Here is a 16,050-nt window from a genome sequence, read left to right on the forward strand (position 1 = left end):
CAGAGATATGAACAACAGATTCTCAGGAATAATATTATATGGAATAAATTATCAAATGTATAAATTAATTCACTTGCAGTTTATGTTTTACATGTATGTTTCCTTAAAAAACACAATAAAAGACCTGCATTTCCATTTGCTCAGAGACAGGAAGACGATTGTGAATAAACAGAATAAACAGAATGGAAATGAAGCAATCATTTCCGTTTCACATAATGCACACTTTAGAACTCTCACCATGGAACTCTGATGATCTCAGACATTACCCCAGTGTTTGCATCGCCTCACTGGTTACTTGTGAAACTTGGAGCTGATTTTATGGTTCTTCCTCTTCGAGTTTAAGGCAGTGTAGATGCTAACATGTTGTAATACTGCCCTCCATTGGTCAGAGCAACAATAACGGCTCACGTCTTAATTCACTTCACTAAATCCAGGAGTATAAGCCAGTTTTGTATGAAAAGTGAATGACTTTCCTTTCAATGAGTTTCAATGGTAGTTCTCACTTCGGCCAATGATACTTTTGAGTCCAAGTCTATTGTCCAAGTCCAACAGATCTGGACTGCCCAGGCACACACATTATCAGGATAAAACACCTGTTCAAACTAGTGTCCCAGCCTCAGCCTTGCCAGTTCCACAGAATCTCTGTTCCCCTGACAAAAAGGTGTTTTCCTTTCTCTCCGATTTATGAAAATAATAATATCTCCTTCCTCTTGTTTTCTTCATTCCATTGACCGTGCCATGTATCCTCAATGGTCGGTCTTCATATATTCTGCTATACCAAAGAGCACGTTAACGTCAGATAGTTCTCTTTCTATGGTAGCTTTATCCGCTTGTACATTACGCTCAATCCCTGAGTGACGTGGGGTCCAAAGAAGCTGTACTGCACAACCCAGCTTGTCTAACCGAAACAGACTCAATAGAACTTTGTTTATCATATCTCGCCTGGCTTCTGGTGCTTTTTAAGTCCCAACGAGGCACTCGTAAATTATTACCATTGTTTACCCATTAAAAAATAATGATGCGTTTAAGCCCGTGTGATAAGGTTCTGCTTCCAAAGTTTTAAGAGTTTTGAACACGATTGACCTGCCTCAAATCTGCGCAGAACACAAGCGCAGCCCTTGCTTAGGTTTATGGGAAGTGTAGTTTGTGGGACTTTTCTCCACCGCGTGCCGCCTTTCATGACGCAGAGCGTCACGATGCAAAATTCGATATGCGCAGTAACTAGCCTTACGTACAGATTTTATGTGTAGTCGGTATTTATACCTGTTGTGGCCATTTTCTGTCGCTTGTAAAGGCGTTTGATCAAAAAGATTTTGGATTGATTTTTGTTTTCGTCGTCTCTGTGTTTGCGGACAACAGAGGTACGTGAACGTTGTTAGCTAGCTTACATAGTTACATAGCTAGTACTTGGAAATAATGTTAGCTAGCCGTAGTAGCGAGCAAGTGTAGCCAATAGAGAGAACATGGGAGAAGGATAATTGCAGTAGGGAGACATGGCTAGCCAGCATTGTTTTAGTAGCATTGGCTAGCTAACTATCGCAATGTGCGCACAGCTGTTTACATGTTGAGAGCGTATTTCGTCTGATTTCAACAAGCTATCTAGTGTGGCCTTGCTGGCTCTTTCACAGATCATTAATTGTATAGCTGTGCTCCAGTAGCAGACAGTTGATTGATACGATAGTTAGCTAGCTAATACAACGTTAGTGTAACGTTAGGTGAAATAAGGCCAGGATAGCAGCTTACCGCTAGCAGCTGCGTCGCTGCACGTATTTAGTCATTGGCTAGGTAAGTTAGCACGCTAGCTAGGCTACGATGGTTATCTTAATTGTGTAAGTTGGTTGGCCACTACTAACATTTGCTAGAACTAAGTTCTTGCGCGTCAATTTCCGTCTCAAACTTGGCAGGGTAACGTTAGATGTAAGGCCTATTTTGTGTCATCACATTAGCTAGTGTGGTAAGCTGGCTTAAGCTAACTTAAGTTCGATAGCTAACGTTAGCTAGCTCGCTACCAGTAATTATATAAAAGTCGTTATAAAGTTAGCAGCTAGCTAGGCTAGCTAATGTAACGTTAGTGGTGTTGTAATTAGGCTAGCTACCACTAATTAAAGTCGTTCTAAAGTTAGCAATCGTAACTAGCTAGCTGTAGATTAGCAGCACCAATTGACCGTCGTCAACGTTAGCTCATTCGTCTCGTTTTGTTTGATTACTTGGTCTTAGTTTCGTATGAAATTAAACATTTGTATAGACTGAGAGGGCTATGGTTACATGGGCCTTACGGTCTGTGCGAACAGATACGGTTATAATTGTTTCATTCTCTCTGAAAACATGACCAAGTAGAAATTGGCTAGTTGCTAGGATAATTTTGGTGCATGTTATGAATATGTAGGCATTTGCTTGTGACAGTCTAAATAAAATGTGGTAATTATGGGGCATATTCTCCCGCGATGTGCAGTTTGTAAAATATCTGTACCTACCTAGGAGAATCCGTCCGGACGGAAGACGTTTTCTGATATTAAATACGAAGCGTGAAGTGACTAGTTACTAATTACGCCACGTTTTGTTGGCTTTAACGTTAACGTTAAAGTAAGCGGGAAAATGAAATTACTACGTCGGGTTGTTCACACCTGAAACCAGGAAAGCCAGCTGTGCCTATATGTCGATTTGTCCTACCTCTAGCGCGAATTTATAGTCATATCTATCGATCTTTGCATCCCTATCAGGAAATACCGCAAGTGAGTTGTTGGTAGAACTTTGTACCTTCGCGGAAAATGTTTCAAAGCTAATTCCATTGTTACATTAATTAATTAGGCCAAACATAGTCTTGAAATCACCATACCTAATGATGCGGAACATGTAATATTAACGTTTCGTTAAAAAAAAAAAAAAAAAAAATCCAGATGAAGGTAGCGTTACTTGCCACTAAGCACAAGAAAAATTACATAATCACCCCTTAGTAGGACGCCTAAATAGGTAGGATGAAATGTGAACAGTGGTGGATTTGTTCAGCCTGGTTCTGTTTCAGAGGGAGATGTACAACGGCATCGGCCTGACCACCCCTCGGGGCAGTGGGACCAACGGCTATGTCCAGCGCAACCTCTCCAGTGTCCGTGCCAAGCGGACCCGGGACGAGAGGGGCGACGAGCGGGATGAGAAGGACCGGGAGAGGCTGGAGAGCCAGCTGAACCGCCAGCCCAACGCCGGCATCCTGGAGCACCAGCGCAAGAGGCAGCTGGAGGTCAAATGTGCTGAGCTGCAGGACATGATGGAGGAGCAGGGGTAAGGGGTGTGTGTGTGTCTCTGTCTGTCTGTCTGTAGATGGGCCCTGTCTGTGTCTGTGTGTCTCTGTCTCTGTGTGGAGGGATTTGAGAGAGAGAATGGGGGGTTTAGAAACGAAGATAGCAAGAAATGGAGCGCTTGCATTTTTAGGAGGACTTGCACATGTATACTGCTGTCTATTTACATCCTTAAATGCTGTTACGGTTAAGTAGCTTCGCTCCAGAACTGTGAATCCTGTGAATTCTGAACACCTGTAAATCCATTGTGCTGCTTCTCTAACCATGGCCAGAGCCTTAGCCATGATACTACACTGCCAACGTGGAAAACTGTTTCATCCACAAACTTCTGGTTTTCTGTAACGACCAGGTACTCGGCAGAGGAGATTGCAGAGAAGGTGAACAGCTTCCGTCTCATGCTACAGGAAAAACAGGAGCCCCCGGCTCCCATCACTGACAGGCCTGCGTGAGTACCTCCGAACCTGCACCACAATGCGCCCGGCACCACCACGTGCTGAACGGCCTGTAACGCCCTGTTACGCTCGCCTGTAACGCCCTGTTACGCTCGCCTGTAACGCCCTGTTACGCTCGCCTGTAACGCCCTGTTACGCTCGCCTGTAACGCCCTGTTACGCTCGCCTGTAACGCCCTGTTACGCTCGCCTGTAACGCCCTGTTACGCTAGCCTGTAACGCCCTGTTACGCTAGCCTGTAACGCCCTGTTACGCTCGCCTGTAACGCCCTGTTACGCTCGCCTGTAACGCCCTGTTACGCTCGCCTGTAACGCCCTGTTACGCTCGCCTGTAACGCCCTGTTACGCTCGCCTGTAACTCTAACACTTGTCCCTAATATTCTGTAACTGCCCGTAACACTCTGTAATGCTCTGTAACAGCCTGTAACCTGTCGACCTCGCGTAGGGTGACGGAGACTCACGCCCTGGCCGCAGCCAACCAGCAGAAGAATGACCGGCTGAGGGAGGCGTTCGGCATTGCCACGGACTACGTGGACGGCTCGTCCTTCCACCCCGAGCGCAAGGAGCGGGAGAGGGAGAAGAGGGAGCAGGAGAAGCTGGAGAGGGAGAAGAGGGAGCAGCAGAAATACGTGTGAGTACAGGAGCGCCCAGTCAACCCGCTCTGTCAGTGACTGTCTCACACAGAGCGCCCAGTCAACCGCTCTGTCAGTGACTGTCCCACACAGAGCGTCCGGTCAACCGCTCTGCCAGTGACTCTTACACAGAGCGCCCAGTCAACCTCTCTGTCAGTGACTCTCACACAGAGCGCCCAGTCAACCGCTCTGCCAGTGACTCTTACACAGAGCGCCCAGTCAACTGCTCTGTCAGTGACTCTCACACAGAGCGCCCAGTCAACCGCTCTGTCAGTGACTCTCACACAGAGCGCCCAGTCAACCGCTCTGTCAGTGACTCTCACACAGAGCGTCCAGTCTACCGCTCTGTCAGTGACTCTCACACAGAGCGCCCAGTCAACCGCTCTGTCAGTGACTGTGATCCCCCATGGAGGGTCCAGTGTAATCATATTCGGTGACTATAGACATGATCGGGCAGAAGTTGAGTGTTTCTCCTTTCTCTCCTTTTGCAGGTTAGTGGAGGATTCTGAGGACTCCGCCTCCCCCTCTCCTCGCAAGCAGAGCCGCAAGAAAAAGAGGAAGAAAAACAAGAAGAGAGAGAGGTGCGGGTGGAGGAGGGAGGGACGAATTCTGAGGAAAGGAGGGAGTAGGATGGGTGGCTGGTGGATGATGGAGGGATGAACTGATTAAAGGAGGCAGTAGGATGAGTGGCTGGAGGAAGATGGAGGGATGAACTGATTAAAGGAGGCAGTAGGATGAGTGGCAGGTGGAGTGATCAGTTTTTGTTTGTTTCCATCTCAGCTCTGAGAGCCCTTCCCCTTCCCCTCCTCGGGAAAAGAAGAAATCTGGAAAGAAGAAGAAAAAAAGGTGAGTGTGTGCCAGTTGGTGTTTCTCCCGCACGACCTAAAAAACGCAGGAGCTTATGTGAACTTTTACTTGTTATTGAATTGCGTTTATAATCTGGAGCTTTTGATTATGGTTAGGTCATTATGGCATTTGGCCATTTTGACAATTTAATCTGACATTTTCAGTAGTTTTTCTAATTTCCCGCAAATGAGGGCCTGATTTGAAAGGGCTAGTTATTGCCACATTCTTTTGCCTGTAAGATATTGAGCAGTAAAATGACACTGCACTTCAATGCTTGAAGTGATCAATGCTTCCTGAATATTTTGTGTGGTCATGGCAAGGATCTCATCAAAGTGACCTCAAACAAAAGAAGGTTCAGGAAGGTTCAAGAATTTGGACGGTCCGTAGGGGTGCCAACTCTGAAGCTAAATATCAATCCCTTCTGCATGGTCGAGGGTTGGATCCCCCTGTCATCGCACCTTCTGATTTTTTTTTTAAAGATATTTTTTAGGCCTTTTTCAGCTTTATTGAACAGTATATAGAGACAGGAAGAATGGGGGTGAGAGAGAGGGAAAGACATGCGACAAATTGTCAGACGGTCGGATTGGAACCGTTGACGTGGCGGCTCACAATGAGCACGCGGTCAGTGCTCTGCAGGCTGCGCCACCGAGACACCCCGCACCTTCTGATTTGAGATCCCTTCATCTTTTACCCTCTGCTTCCTCCCTGGCTGAATTCAGTAAAGGGATCTTGTGTACATCACATCTTTCGCAGGATGGTATTTCTTTTTCGGCTGGTGGGTTTGTGTTAGCCGCTGGGTTTGCGTTAGCGCCTGCGCTAGCTCAGGATCTGTTCCCTCTTGGGTCCCACTCCCCATCTCACCCCGGTGCCTCTGAATCTCTCCCAGCGCATCGGAGGATCGACCGAAGGAGAAAGGGAAGAGGAACAGGAGTGGAAACGAGTCTCCCACCCCGCACAAACAGAGACGCCGGAGCGCTTCCCGGGACTCGGCTCGCAGGTGCCACTATAACCCCACGTGTGTCAGAATGAGTGATCATTTAAGTTGGAGGTGAATTTACTCTTAACGGGGAGGTGAAGTGGAATACCTGCCTCTTAACAGAGAGCTGCAGAGGTTAAATGGAACAAACTACATCGCGTGGAAGTCTGGGTTCAAAGCATGTTTCATGGTTTAAATGCATAGCTACATACATGCTAAATATTTTGTAAAGTCCTGTTTTGCGTTTTTAGATCGCTAGCCAGCCGATGAGAACCTCATCTTTGTTGCGTTCGGTGCACAGATCTTACCGTTCGTTCATAACTATGATAGTTAAAAAAACAATATAGGAGCCGCGGTGGCGCAACAGGCTAAGATGCTGCGGGACTTGCGGTTGCAGTTCGCTGCAGTTCGCTGCACACCGGGGACCGGGGTTCGATTCTCAGTCCTGCGAAAAGCGAAGTTTGGCCGGCTCACGTGGAGCAGCATAATTGGCTCGCTGCTCCAGGGGGAGGGACTTGACAGGGTTAGTAGATCGCTGCACAAAAAGCACCTTGGGCGCTTCGGAATCACCGTTACCAGCATGTGGCGAGACGGCTTGAAGAAGGCTTGTCGCTCTCGTAGGGCCGCCGAGGGACGGCTAGCTCTAATTGAATTAGACAGGGTACAATTGGCTACCAAAAAAAAAAGAAAAAAGTTGCATGTCGATCAGTTGCTGCTTGTCACTTTGTGGTTGCTGAATGATGTAATGCTTTGTTTGCTTGTATGAAGTAGTCACTGCTGCCATCTATGATGGAATGCACTAGCATAGCATTTAGCAGTGTACCGGAAATGTTATTCAGTGGGATATCTCCTTTGCTGCGTTGAATCTTTCAACTGATTGAAGTGAAAAGTAACTACTTGGTTGGTGGTTTTATGCAGCATTTTGAACAGTGCTCTCATCCAACATAACAATTTATTGTGTGCCATCTGCCATCTTACGTTGTTCGGTGTGTCTATCCTCAGCCAATCACCGGCTCCACTGGGAGAGGTGTGGCAGAACCAGCCAGTCAGGAGTGTGGATGAGGGACGGAGGGGGCGGTCCCCTGGCAGGAGAGGATGGGATGGTGAAGGGAAAAGTCCTGGGAGATCGGCTATTCGGGAGGTGAGATGCTCTTCCTGTTTAGTAGTCTTGGGTGTGTCTGTTAGCGGCTGAACTGTGAACTGAGTTTGCGTTGCACGTAAAGCAGATGCAGCAGCCTGAAAAGGGGGCCTGAAAAGGGGGCCTGAACACCTCCCCCCCCCCCTTCCCTGAAATTGTCACAAGCTGGTACTTCCCCCCTTTGAACTTCCTGGTTGTCCCACCGATCATAAAGTAATGAGAATCAGATGCTTATTCTTTATATTTCTTGTTATTTAGGGGATGCAATAAACTTTGATGCATGTGCTCTGAACCTCTCTCAATCCCCGCCCCCCCAGAGATCTCCCAGGCACCTCAGCAGTCCCGAACAAGGGGGAAGAGTAGAGAAGGAACGAGAGAGAGAGCGAGAGGAGAAGTGCCAGCAGAAGAGGCACGATTCGTCAAGCTCCTCTTCCCCCGAGAGGGAGAAAGCCAGGCGCCCCAGGAGCAGGGAGCAGCCCCGAAACAGGGAGCCGGCCCGGGAAAAAGACCAAGCAAGGGAGAGAGGGAGGGAGAGAGAAAGAGAGAAGGAGAAAGAGAGAGAAAGAGGGATGAGGCAGCAGAGGCGATCTTCTGATTCGGTATCTTCTGCTTCTCCCTTTCCCCTCGCCAATGGCCGAGAAAGAGAGCGGGAGAGGGAACTGGATAGAGCGAGGGAGAAGGAGCGGGATAGGGAGAGAGAACGGGACCGAGAAAGAGAGAAGGAGAAGGAGAAAGAGAGAGAAAGAGAGAGGGAGAGGGAGGAGAGGGAGATGGAGGAGAGAGAGAGGGAGAGGGTGAAGGAGAGGGAGAAAGAGCGGGAGAGGGCGAAGGAGAGGGAAATGGGCCGAGAAAGAGAGAAGGAGAAAGCAAGGGAGAGGGAGAGGGAGGAGAGGGAGAGGGTGAAGGAGAGGGAGAAAGAGCGGGAGAGGGCGAAGGAGAGGGAAAGTGGCAGAGAAAGGGAGTTGCAGAGGGAGAAAGAGAGGGAACGGGAGAGGGAGAAACGGGAGAAGGAGAAGAATATAGAGCGGGAGAGGGAGCAGCAGAAGGACACCCCTAAAGAGAGGGACATGTCGCGATCTGGAAGGCCCTCTTCCTCTGCAGCTAACATGTCCGCTTCAGATGAGACGCACTCGCGGAGGGAGAGGGAGTCCGACAGGCAAGCGCACAGAGACAGAGATGCTGCGAAGGAGAGAAGAGAGAGGGAGGTGAGGAGGCCAGAGGAGGCGAAGGCAGCCGAGAGCCGGGAGAAAGAGAAGGAGAAACGGAAAGCTAAATCCAGCAGCAGCAGCAGCAGTAGCAGCAGCAGCAGCGGCGATAGCGACAGCTCTTCTTCATCTTCCTCTTCAGATTCATCCCCCTCCTCCTCTTCCTCCTCCTCTTCATCATCCTCATCAGATGAGGGAGAGAAGGAACGGAGAAAGAAAAGTTCTGACTCCGAGAACCAGAATGCTGCGGACAGGGCCATGTCTCCGCCCCGGTCCCGCCCTCCCGCCTCCCTCCCGCCGCCCGCTCCCGTGGCCGCGCAGAGACCCCGGCAGAGTAACGGAGGCAGCGAGAGGGAGGGAGAGCGGGAGAGCAGGAACGGCTCGGATGGGTACAGGGAGGAGAGAGGGCCCCGGGAGGGGCCGAGGCTGTCGCCCGCAGGAAAGGCGTTGGCCGCTCTGCCCAGAGACGGGAGAGGGGGAAGAGGCCGCGGAGCCGAGAGGTACTCGCCCACACAGGAAGAGAGCTCCTCCCCCTCCCCCGCGAGGGACCGGGAGGGGGGGAACCTGGACACTGTCGCTCAAAAGCTGCCGACAGAGGAGGGGAGAGGGCGGAGGGAGAGGGAGAGGGAGCGGCACTCTCCGGCAGAGTGGCAGAGGGAACCCTCCCCTCAGGCCCGCGGGGGGTTGCGTGACCAGCCCGGAGCTCGTGGACGAGACGGGCAGCGGGACCAGGAGCTGGAGATGCGCTCGGAGAGAGAGCCGGCCAGGGACAGAGGCAAGGAGCGGTACAGCCCCACGGAGAGGGAGAGCGTCAGCCCGCCCAGCTCCCCCGGGGCAAGGGGCAGGGAGCGATATTCCCCCACCGAGGCTGAGAGGGAGCTAGAGGAGGGTGAGAAGAGGAAGGCTCTGTCCCCGTCTCCTCCTCGGGAGAGGGCCGAAGAGGGGGTGGGAAGCTTCAGGACCTTTTCCCAGAACAGCGCTAAGCGAGGGAGGGGGTCCGAGGTGGATGCTTCCACTGAAAAAGAGAGGGAGGACTCACCTCCACCTTCCGGCCAGAGGGAGAAGGAAAGGGAGTCCACTTCGGTGCCGAGGGAGAGGGTGTCCCGTTCCCCCAGGGTGGGAGAAAGGGGGCAGGACCGTGGCCCGGTGCAGCGAGACAGGGAGGCACCCGCCCGCTGTGCCTCCTCCTCTCCCTCCGCCTCCCCACCGCGCCGTACTCCGCCCCTCCAGTACCAGGACCCGCCCCGGCGCCGCTCGCCCCTATCCCCCAGCCCCCGGCGGCCCGCCCGGAGGCCTGGCCACGCCCGCTCTCCCGCCCGTCACCCCTCACGCTCCGACAGGGACCGCGACTCCGGCCGAGACCGGGAGAGGGACCGAGACAGGAGATACTCTCCGGTTTTGCGGAGGAATATAGACCGGTCCAGGGATCGGGAGAGGGACCGGTCCAGGGATCGGGAGAGGGACCGCTCCAGGGATCGGGAGAGGATCCGCTCCAGGGATCGGGAGAGGGATCGGGAGAGGGACCGCTCCAGGGATCGGGAGAGGGACCGGGAGAGGCTCCGCTCCAGGGATCGGGAGAGGGACCGCTCCAGGGATCGGGAGAGGGACCGGGAGAGGCTCCGCTCCAGGGATCGGGAGAGGGTCCGCTCCAGAGATCGAGAGAGGGATCGGTCCAGAGAGAGGAGGCCAAGGAGAAGTCGGTCAAGGAGTCCAAGGAGGCGGAGCCCCCTTTACAGGTAACGTTCAAGAAGTTAATTTCACTTGTGCCCCAGAGGCTCATTTCTATCGCTTATTTTTCTCCTCTCTTTTCCTTTCCTTGCTTCTCTCCCGAACATATAAATAATCCACCTCTCCCCATCTGTCGTGTCTGTAACTGACGTGGCTTCAAACTCAAGTTTGAAGGAGCAAGGACATTCCATTTGCCTAATTCACATTTTCTTGACTTCCCCATCTTAATTTCTCTCTTACCACTTTTCCTAGCCTCTCTCGATGGGTGGAGCTCAGAGTAAAGTGCTAAGATGAGGAAAATAAGCGATTGGAATGAACCCTTGGTGTCTGATGACTATTTGTGGAATGCAAGTATTCCAGCTCACAGGGTCTCTGTTAACAGCCCTTTCTACATCTTTCATTCTCAGGCCACGACACTCCCCCTCTCTCATCAGGAGAAGAAGAACCAGCCGCTCCCTGTCCAGGGAACGTGAGCGGGAACGAGAGAGGAACAGAGAGCGAGAAAAGGAGATGGACAGGGCAAGAGAGAAGGAAAGGGACAGAAGAGTTAAGACTCCACCCAAAGACGCCCCGCCTCGGTCTCCCTCTTCCTCCTCCAGTTCGTCGTCCTCCTCGTCTTCTGACTCCGCCGAGGAGGGGGCGGAGGAGCCGAGGGCGGATGTGGCTGATGGAGGCAGAGAGGTGGAGCCCGAGAAGGAGAGCGGGCCTGAAAGGGAGGATCTGCAGAAAGGTGGAGATGGAGAAATGGCGAAAACGGGACGCGTTTCGCCAGCCTCATCATCAAGAGCTCCCCAGGAACCTGCCTTTCCTTCCGACCAATCGGAACCCAGGTCTCGAGCCGTGGAAGAGCCGGCCGCCGACCAGCCGTGCTGCAGATCCCCCGCTGCTCAGGACGTGGAGCCCAGGGAGTCGCCGAGGGTGAAGCAGAGCGGCCAGCCCGTGTCCAGCACCTCTGAGCCCAGTCTGCCCGAGAAGCCACTCAACGGACGTCCGGACAGGGAGGAGCCTGCAAAACCCCAAAGGAAAAAGAGTAGCAGCAGCTCCAGTTCTTCGTCCTCATCCTCTTCCTCATCGTCCTCATCGTCATCGTCCTCTGATAGTTCCGATTCCGAGTCGGAGGAGGAGAAGGAGCAGTGAGTGTTCTGACTGTGCTTTGACTTTTGCTGCATACATTTGTTTTCCTGGTTGCATCTCTTGCCTGCTCTCAAAATGTCAATTTCTGTACATTTGCTTGCTTGGGGAAGTGTTTCTGAGCTCCTCTGTGTCCCTGTGGTGTCCGTCTCAGGAAAGGGACTGCAGCTGAGGGCCGGTCCTCCTCATCGCCATCCTCCAGTGAAAGTGAAAAGGATGATGGGAAGAAAAGGTAAGATTGATTGGCCTATCATTCACAGGTCACATGCTGAGGGTTTGGTTGCCGTAGAAACCTAAGGCCGTTTTCTGATTCGCAGCCCTCCCCGCCGTCCCAGGGTGCCGGCCGATTCGCTGAGAGACTCCCGCTCCCTCAGTTACTCTCCGCCACTCCGGCGAAGGCGGCCTGCACCGTCCCCACCTGCCAACAGGTGAGCCGCCAAATGGCGCCACATCGTGCATGAGAGTGAGGGGTTTATCACTCTACAACGGGTTTGGGGACATTTGGGATGGTGGCTACCGGCTCGGAAAAAAACACCAACCCATCATTTTTTTTAAAGTATATTTTGCTTACACTTATCTAATAAATTACTGATTTTAGGCTCTTGAATCTTCCCTAGCCCATCTTTAGTAATATTCAAAGGATCCAAGCAGTGAAGCTGTTATTGAGGATTCACTTCAAAATATTTTTTTATCCTAACTGACCTGGAATGGCCCAGAATTGCCAGATTTGGGTGGCTTGTCGGGATGGCTTGTCTGGATGGCTTGTTTGGTCGGCTGAGCTCCTGGATCCCATATATTATGGTGCAGATTGAACACCTGAAGTGGTTTGCTATAGTGCATGTGACAAATTTTGACATTATCAAGCCCAGTGCTTGCGCCCTGCTTGCCAGTCACAAAATTTGGTGAACAGGTCCCACTTCTCATGAGCAACAAATCTGGCCCATTTGACCCATAGTCTGTGATTTTGGATTTTCCGCAAATGATCATTTTTTGCAGCCCTATAGGGATCCAATATTTTAAATCAAAAACTTGCTAACATGATGACAGCCCTCATTAGGAACATAGATATGTGCTTTGTGGATCAGTGTCATCTTGAATTGACCACCTTTTTGTATTATTTATTAATACTCATCTATTATTTTCTCAATTCTTCCTTAACTCCTTGGGTGATTCATGTGAAAATGAGGATTGTGCTAGAGCGTGGCACCTAGCTGTTTGGTGGCGCTAAAATTGTGAGAAATTGGCATTATTAAGCAATCATAAATCATGCACTTTGACTGTGAGACAGTAGATGTCCGTTCACATGAAGAATACATTTGCCTCAGAAGCAGAAGGACATATCGGATTTTCTATAAACACTTTAAATGTTTTCCTACAAAATTTTACCTATTTGCATGGGAATTCTTTCTTATTTGGCATTATTTGTATAATATAAAATATGGCAAAATGAATGTACATGAGTGTGCTTTATCCCAAAAATGCTAATAATTCCATAACCTTTTAACATAGTTGTGCAGCTTGGTAGGGGCATTGGGGTAATTGGCCCTTGAATCCAAATCCAGCCCTGGTTTTCTTTCTCCCGGGTGATTAGTGTGACTGTTTGGCTGCACCCCCCTCCAGGTAAAGAGAAGGTGGGAAAACCAGGAATTAGTCATCCAAAACGGTGGCGGCAATGACTCGAATATCCAAGAGCAAATTCTTGGTGGTGTTCACATTATAACGTAACTTTGGTGAAAATTCAATCCAAAAATTGAACATTTGGCAAATCAGAAGTTTAGCTATTTCAGAGGGCTTTAAGAGGGAGCCGAAGTACACTTCAATACCGTTCAGACGTATATTCAGGCTTGTATACCTGTGACGTACTTTACTGTGCATATATTATTCTCTAACACTACCTTTATAATTTGTATACTCCAAAGTGTACCCAGAAGCCTGTCTGCATTGGCCCTTTTTTGCGAATGCTGTGGGATGATCCCGATGTCTCTCCCCTCTTTTCTCAGGAGTAGCAGGAAGTCACAAAGCAGATCTCCAACCCGAAAACGAAGGAAATGATCTTGTTGGGCTCTACCAGGAAGAGTACCCCCTGTCTCCCCAATGGTTTGGCTTGGTTAATGTGTGCTGAACAGGGCCTAACTTGGACAGCAACATCTGGAAGGGGAGATGAGTGGCAACAAGGACACCAAATTATGTGAGGGACAGTATGACAAATCGCCTGATTTTTGTTGAACGAGTAACAGGATCTTGTACAATAGAAGTAATAGACCCAAAACCCTGTTTGTAATTCAAGTTTTTTTTAAGGGGGAGATCAATTTATTCAATTTATATAAAAAAATTCAACAAGAAAAAAAGGGAATTGGAGGAAGAGCAATGAACATACCTTAGACCAGGTACGGTGTCGCTGTACCTACAGATGGATTCATATGACTACAAACCATACAAGTAAAAAAAGTTAAATATGTGAACATGCTACACTGAAGAAAATTCACACTGTACCTTCTCACTTTTTACCCCCAGGCTCTGTTTAAAACAATGAAAAATGGCTTCTGTACTTTGTTTATCACTGTAAGGAGGGGGTGCAGTTGCAAATGTCTGTGAGTGGAAGTTGTGAGTCCTGTTTTTTTTTTTTCCCCCCTGCTTTGAGAAGATTAAATAAAAAATGCAATGGTTTCTCCATCTTTGTACGTGCCTAAGGAATGTATATTGTAAACTTTGCAGTTGCTCTGCTTTCATGTTGAATGCTATTTTTATCCTGTGTACCAGTTCTATAGTGGACACAGAACAGTCTGTTGGTAAGCTTTAAACGGCATCTTAAACTTCATTATTTTCCAGCACAATGATGTGGCCATAGCCTCTATTTATGCTGTCATGTCAGCTTTTTTTCAATCTGAAGTTCTGGGTAATTGCATTTTTGGCATTATTCACATTGCAAATTTAATAAACAAGTCGGTGGTTGAGGGGGTAGTTGACAATTGTTCAGCAGTTAATCCAGATCTCAGATTTCTCACTTAGATATGTTTAGATAGATATGCCACCTTGTGAGTTCATTGCTCCACTTAAACAAGTATTGATATGTGGATATCGGTGCATTGTGGAAGAGATGTTAATTATCATGAATGTATGTTCGTTATAAAAAAAGCAGTCAATAAAGGATTTACAAACCCAAAAACCCTAGGGAGGTATCAGGATTAATTCACAAGCGACCATTATACATGTCGCTTTTTACAAAATGGTGTTAAATGTAACGTTGGAATTAGTCGATCAATATATTAACCTATGTACGAGAAATCGGATATCTTGAGTTTAATTTAGTTTGGACACCAAAAGGAATTGAATATCTAGGTATATTTCCCCCCCTGCTATAGGTAACATGATCAAAGAAAATTGTGCAATTAAATTAAATTAAATTAAAGATTTTGCACGGTGGATGCCTCTTGCAATCCCGGGCCAGAATTTAATCGAAAGGATTTTGGCACCAGAAATGAAGTGTGTTGTGTGATGCCTTTGAATATTCCAGTGGTTTTTAAAGCAAATAATCAGCTTTTTTAAAATATGGAATTCAAAACAGCCCACAATTGAAATTGGAAGATTTACCCAAAAATAATGGAAGATTGGCGCTTCCAAATATACATTTATACAAGATTTTGTATATAATGAGACAAACATTGTTTTGGTTCAATCCCTCAAGAGATATACCTTCTTGGTTGCAAAGGGAAACTGATCTGTCACACCCACTTAGACCGATGGTTTATGGATTATTGCCCTCATTTGAAAAATCATCCAACAATTTCAGTATCCTGGAATACTTATCGTAGAAAGTATATGCAAAGTCTCATTATATACAGTCCCCTCCAGAAGTATTGGAACAGCAAGGCCAATTCCTTTGCTTTTGCAATACAATGAATACACTTGGGGTTGAGATGAAAAGATGAACACAAGACTTTCAGCTTTTATTTCCTGGTATTTACACCTAGATGTGTTAAACTACTTAGTCTCAGAAAATTTCCCCTTTGGTATCAGGTTTGGTTACATCATCAATAAAGATTAGTGAGCCCACTCCAGAAGCAGCCATGCAAGCCCAAGCCATGACACTTCCTCCATCGTGCTTCACAGATGTGCTTGTATGTTTTGGATCATGAGCAGATCCCTTCTTTCTCCACACTGGCCTTTCTATCAGTTTGGTAGAGGTTAATCGGTCTCATCAGACCATAAAACTCATTTCTGTACTTCTTTGCTTATTGCAATCTCGCCCTCTGATTCTTACTACCGATGACTGGTTTGCATCTTGTGGTATAGCCTTTATATTGCTGCCCGCTAAGTCTTATTCAAACAGTTGATTGAGATACCTTCACCCCTGCCCTGTTTGTGATGTCACTGACTGATGTTTTGGATTTTTTCTTCACAGCTCTCACAATGTTTCTGTCATTAACTGCTGTTCCTTGGTCGACCTGTTCAATGTCTGTTGCTCAGTATGCCAGGACATTCCAAGTTGTTGTACAAGCTGTCTCCAATGATTTCCCACTGTATAGCAGTGTAGCAGTTCTAGCAAGCTAGAAGCCGAAAAGCTTGTCCCGATTTCCTTCACTCTACCTTGTTCACTCCGTTGTTCCACATTCTTCTGCTGGAGTGGACGAGTGGAGTAAAGGAGGGTGGAG

At 48.6% G+C, this 16,050-nt stretch overlaps 1 protein-coding gene across 3 annotated transcripts; it reads left to right on the forward strand.

The window, feature by feature from the left end:
* Positions 1-1,182: 1,182 nt before the first annotated feature.
* srrm2 (serine/arginine repetitive matrix 2) lies at positions 1,183-14,069 on the forward strand. 3 transcript variants are annotated; one of them, XM_061225266.1, is made up of 13 exons: positions 1,184-1,361; positions 3,023-3,276; positions 3,643-3,738; positions 4,188-4,373; positions 4,866-4,955; positions 5,155-5,220; positions 6,107-6,217; positions 7,199-7,337; positions 7,652-10,275; positions 10,675-11,400; positions 11,553-11,630; positions 11,716-11,826; positions 13,399-14,069. In XM_061225266.1, exons 2-13 carry the CDS (start codon positions 3,029-3,031, stop codon positions 13,448-13,450), a joined length of 4,527 nt encoding a protein of 1,508 aa, XP_061081250.1. In that variant the 5' UTR covers positions 1,184-1,361; positions 3,023-3,028; the 3' UTR covers positions 13,451-14,069. The 3 variants fall into 3 exon arrangements, with proteins under 3 accessions (XP_061081252.1, XP_061081250.1, XP_061081251.1); XM_061225267.1 differs by lacking the exon at positions 1,184-1,361 and adding an exon at positions 1,396-1,785; XM_061225268.1 differs by lacking the exon at positions 6,107-6,217 and having other exon boundaries at positions 1,183-1,361.
* The last annotated feature ends 1,981 nt before the right edge of the window (positions 14,070-16,050 follow it).

This window comes from Conger conger, chromosome 16 (genome assembly GCF_963514075.1).
Source record: "Conger conger chromosome 16, fConCon1.1, whole genome shotgun sequence".
Taxonomy (NCBI): Eukaryota; Metazoa; Chordata; class Actinopteri; order Anguilliformes; family Congridae; genus Conger; species Conger conger.

Excerpts from the sequence above, each read along its gene's own strand:
- srrm2 (XM_061225266.1), top strand. The coding sequence starts at position 3,029 with ATGTACAACGGCATCGGCCTGACCACCCCTCGGGGCAGTGGGACCAAC. Across the intron at positions 6,218-7,198 it reads TCCCGGGACTCGGCTCGCAG|CCAATCACCGGCTCCACTGG; the intron begins GTGCCACTATAA and ends GTCTATCCTCAG. Across the intron at positions 11,631-11,715 it reads AAGGATGATGGGAAGAAAAG|CCCTCCCCGCCGTCCCAGGG; the intron begins GTAAGATTGATT and ends TCTGATTCGCAG.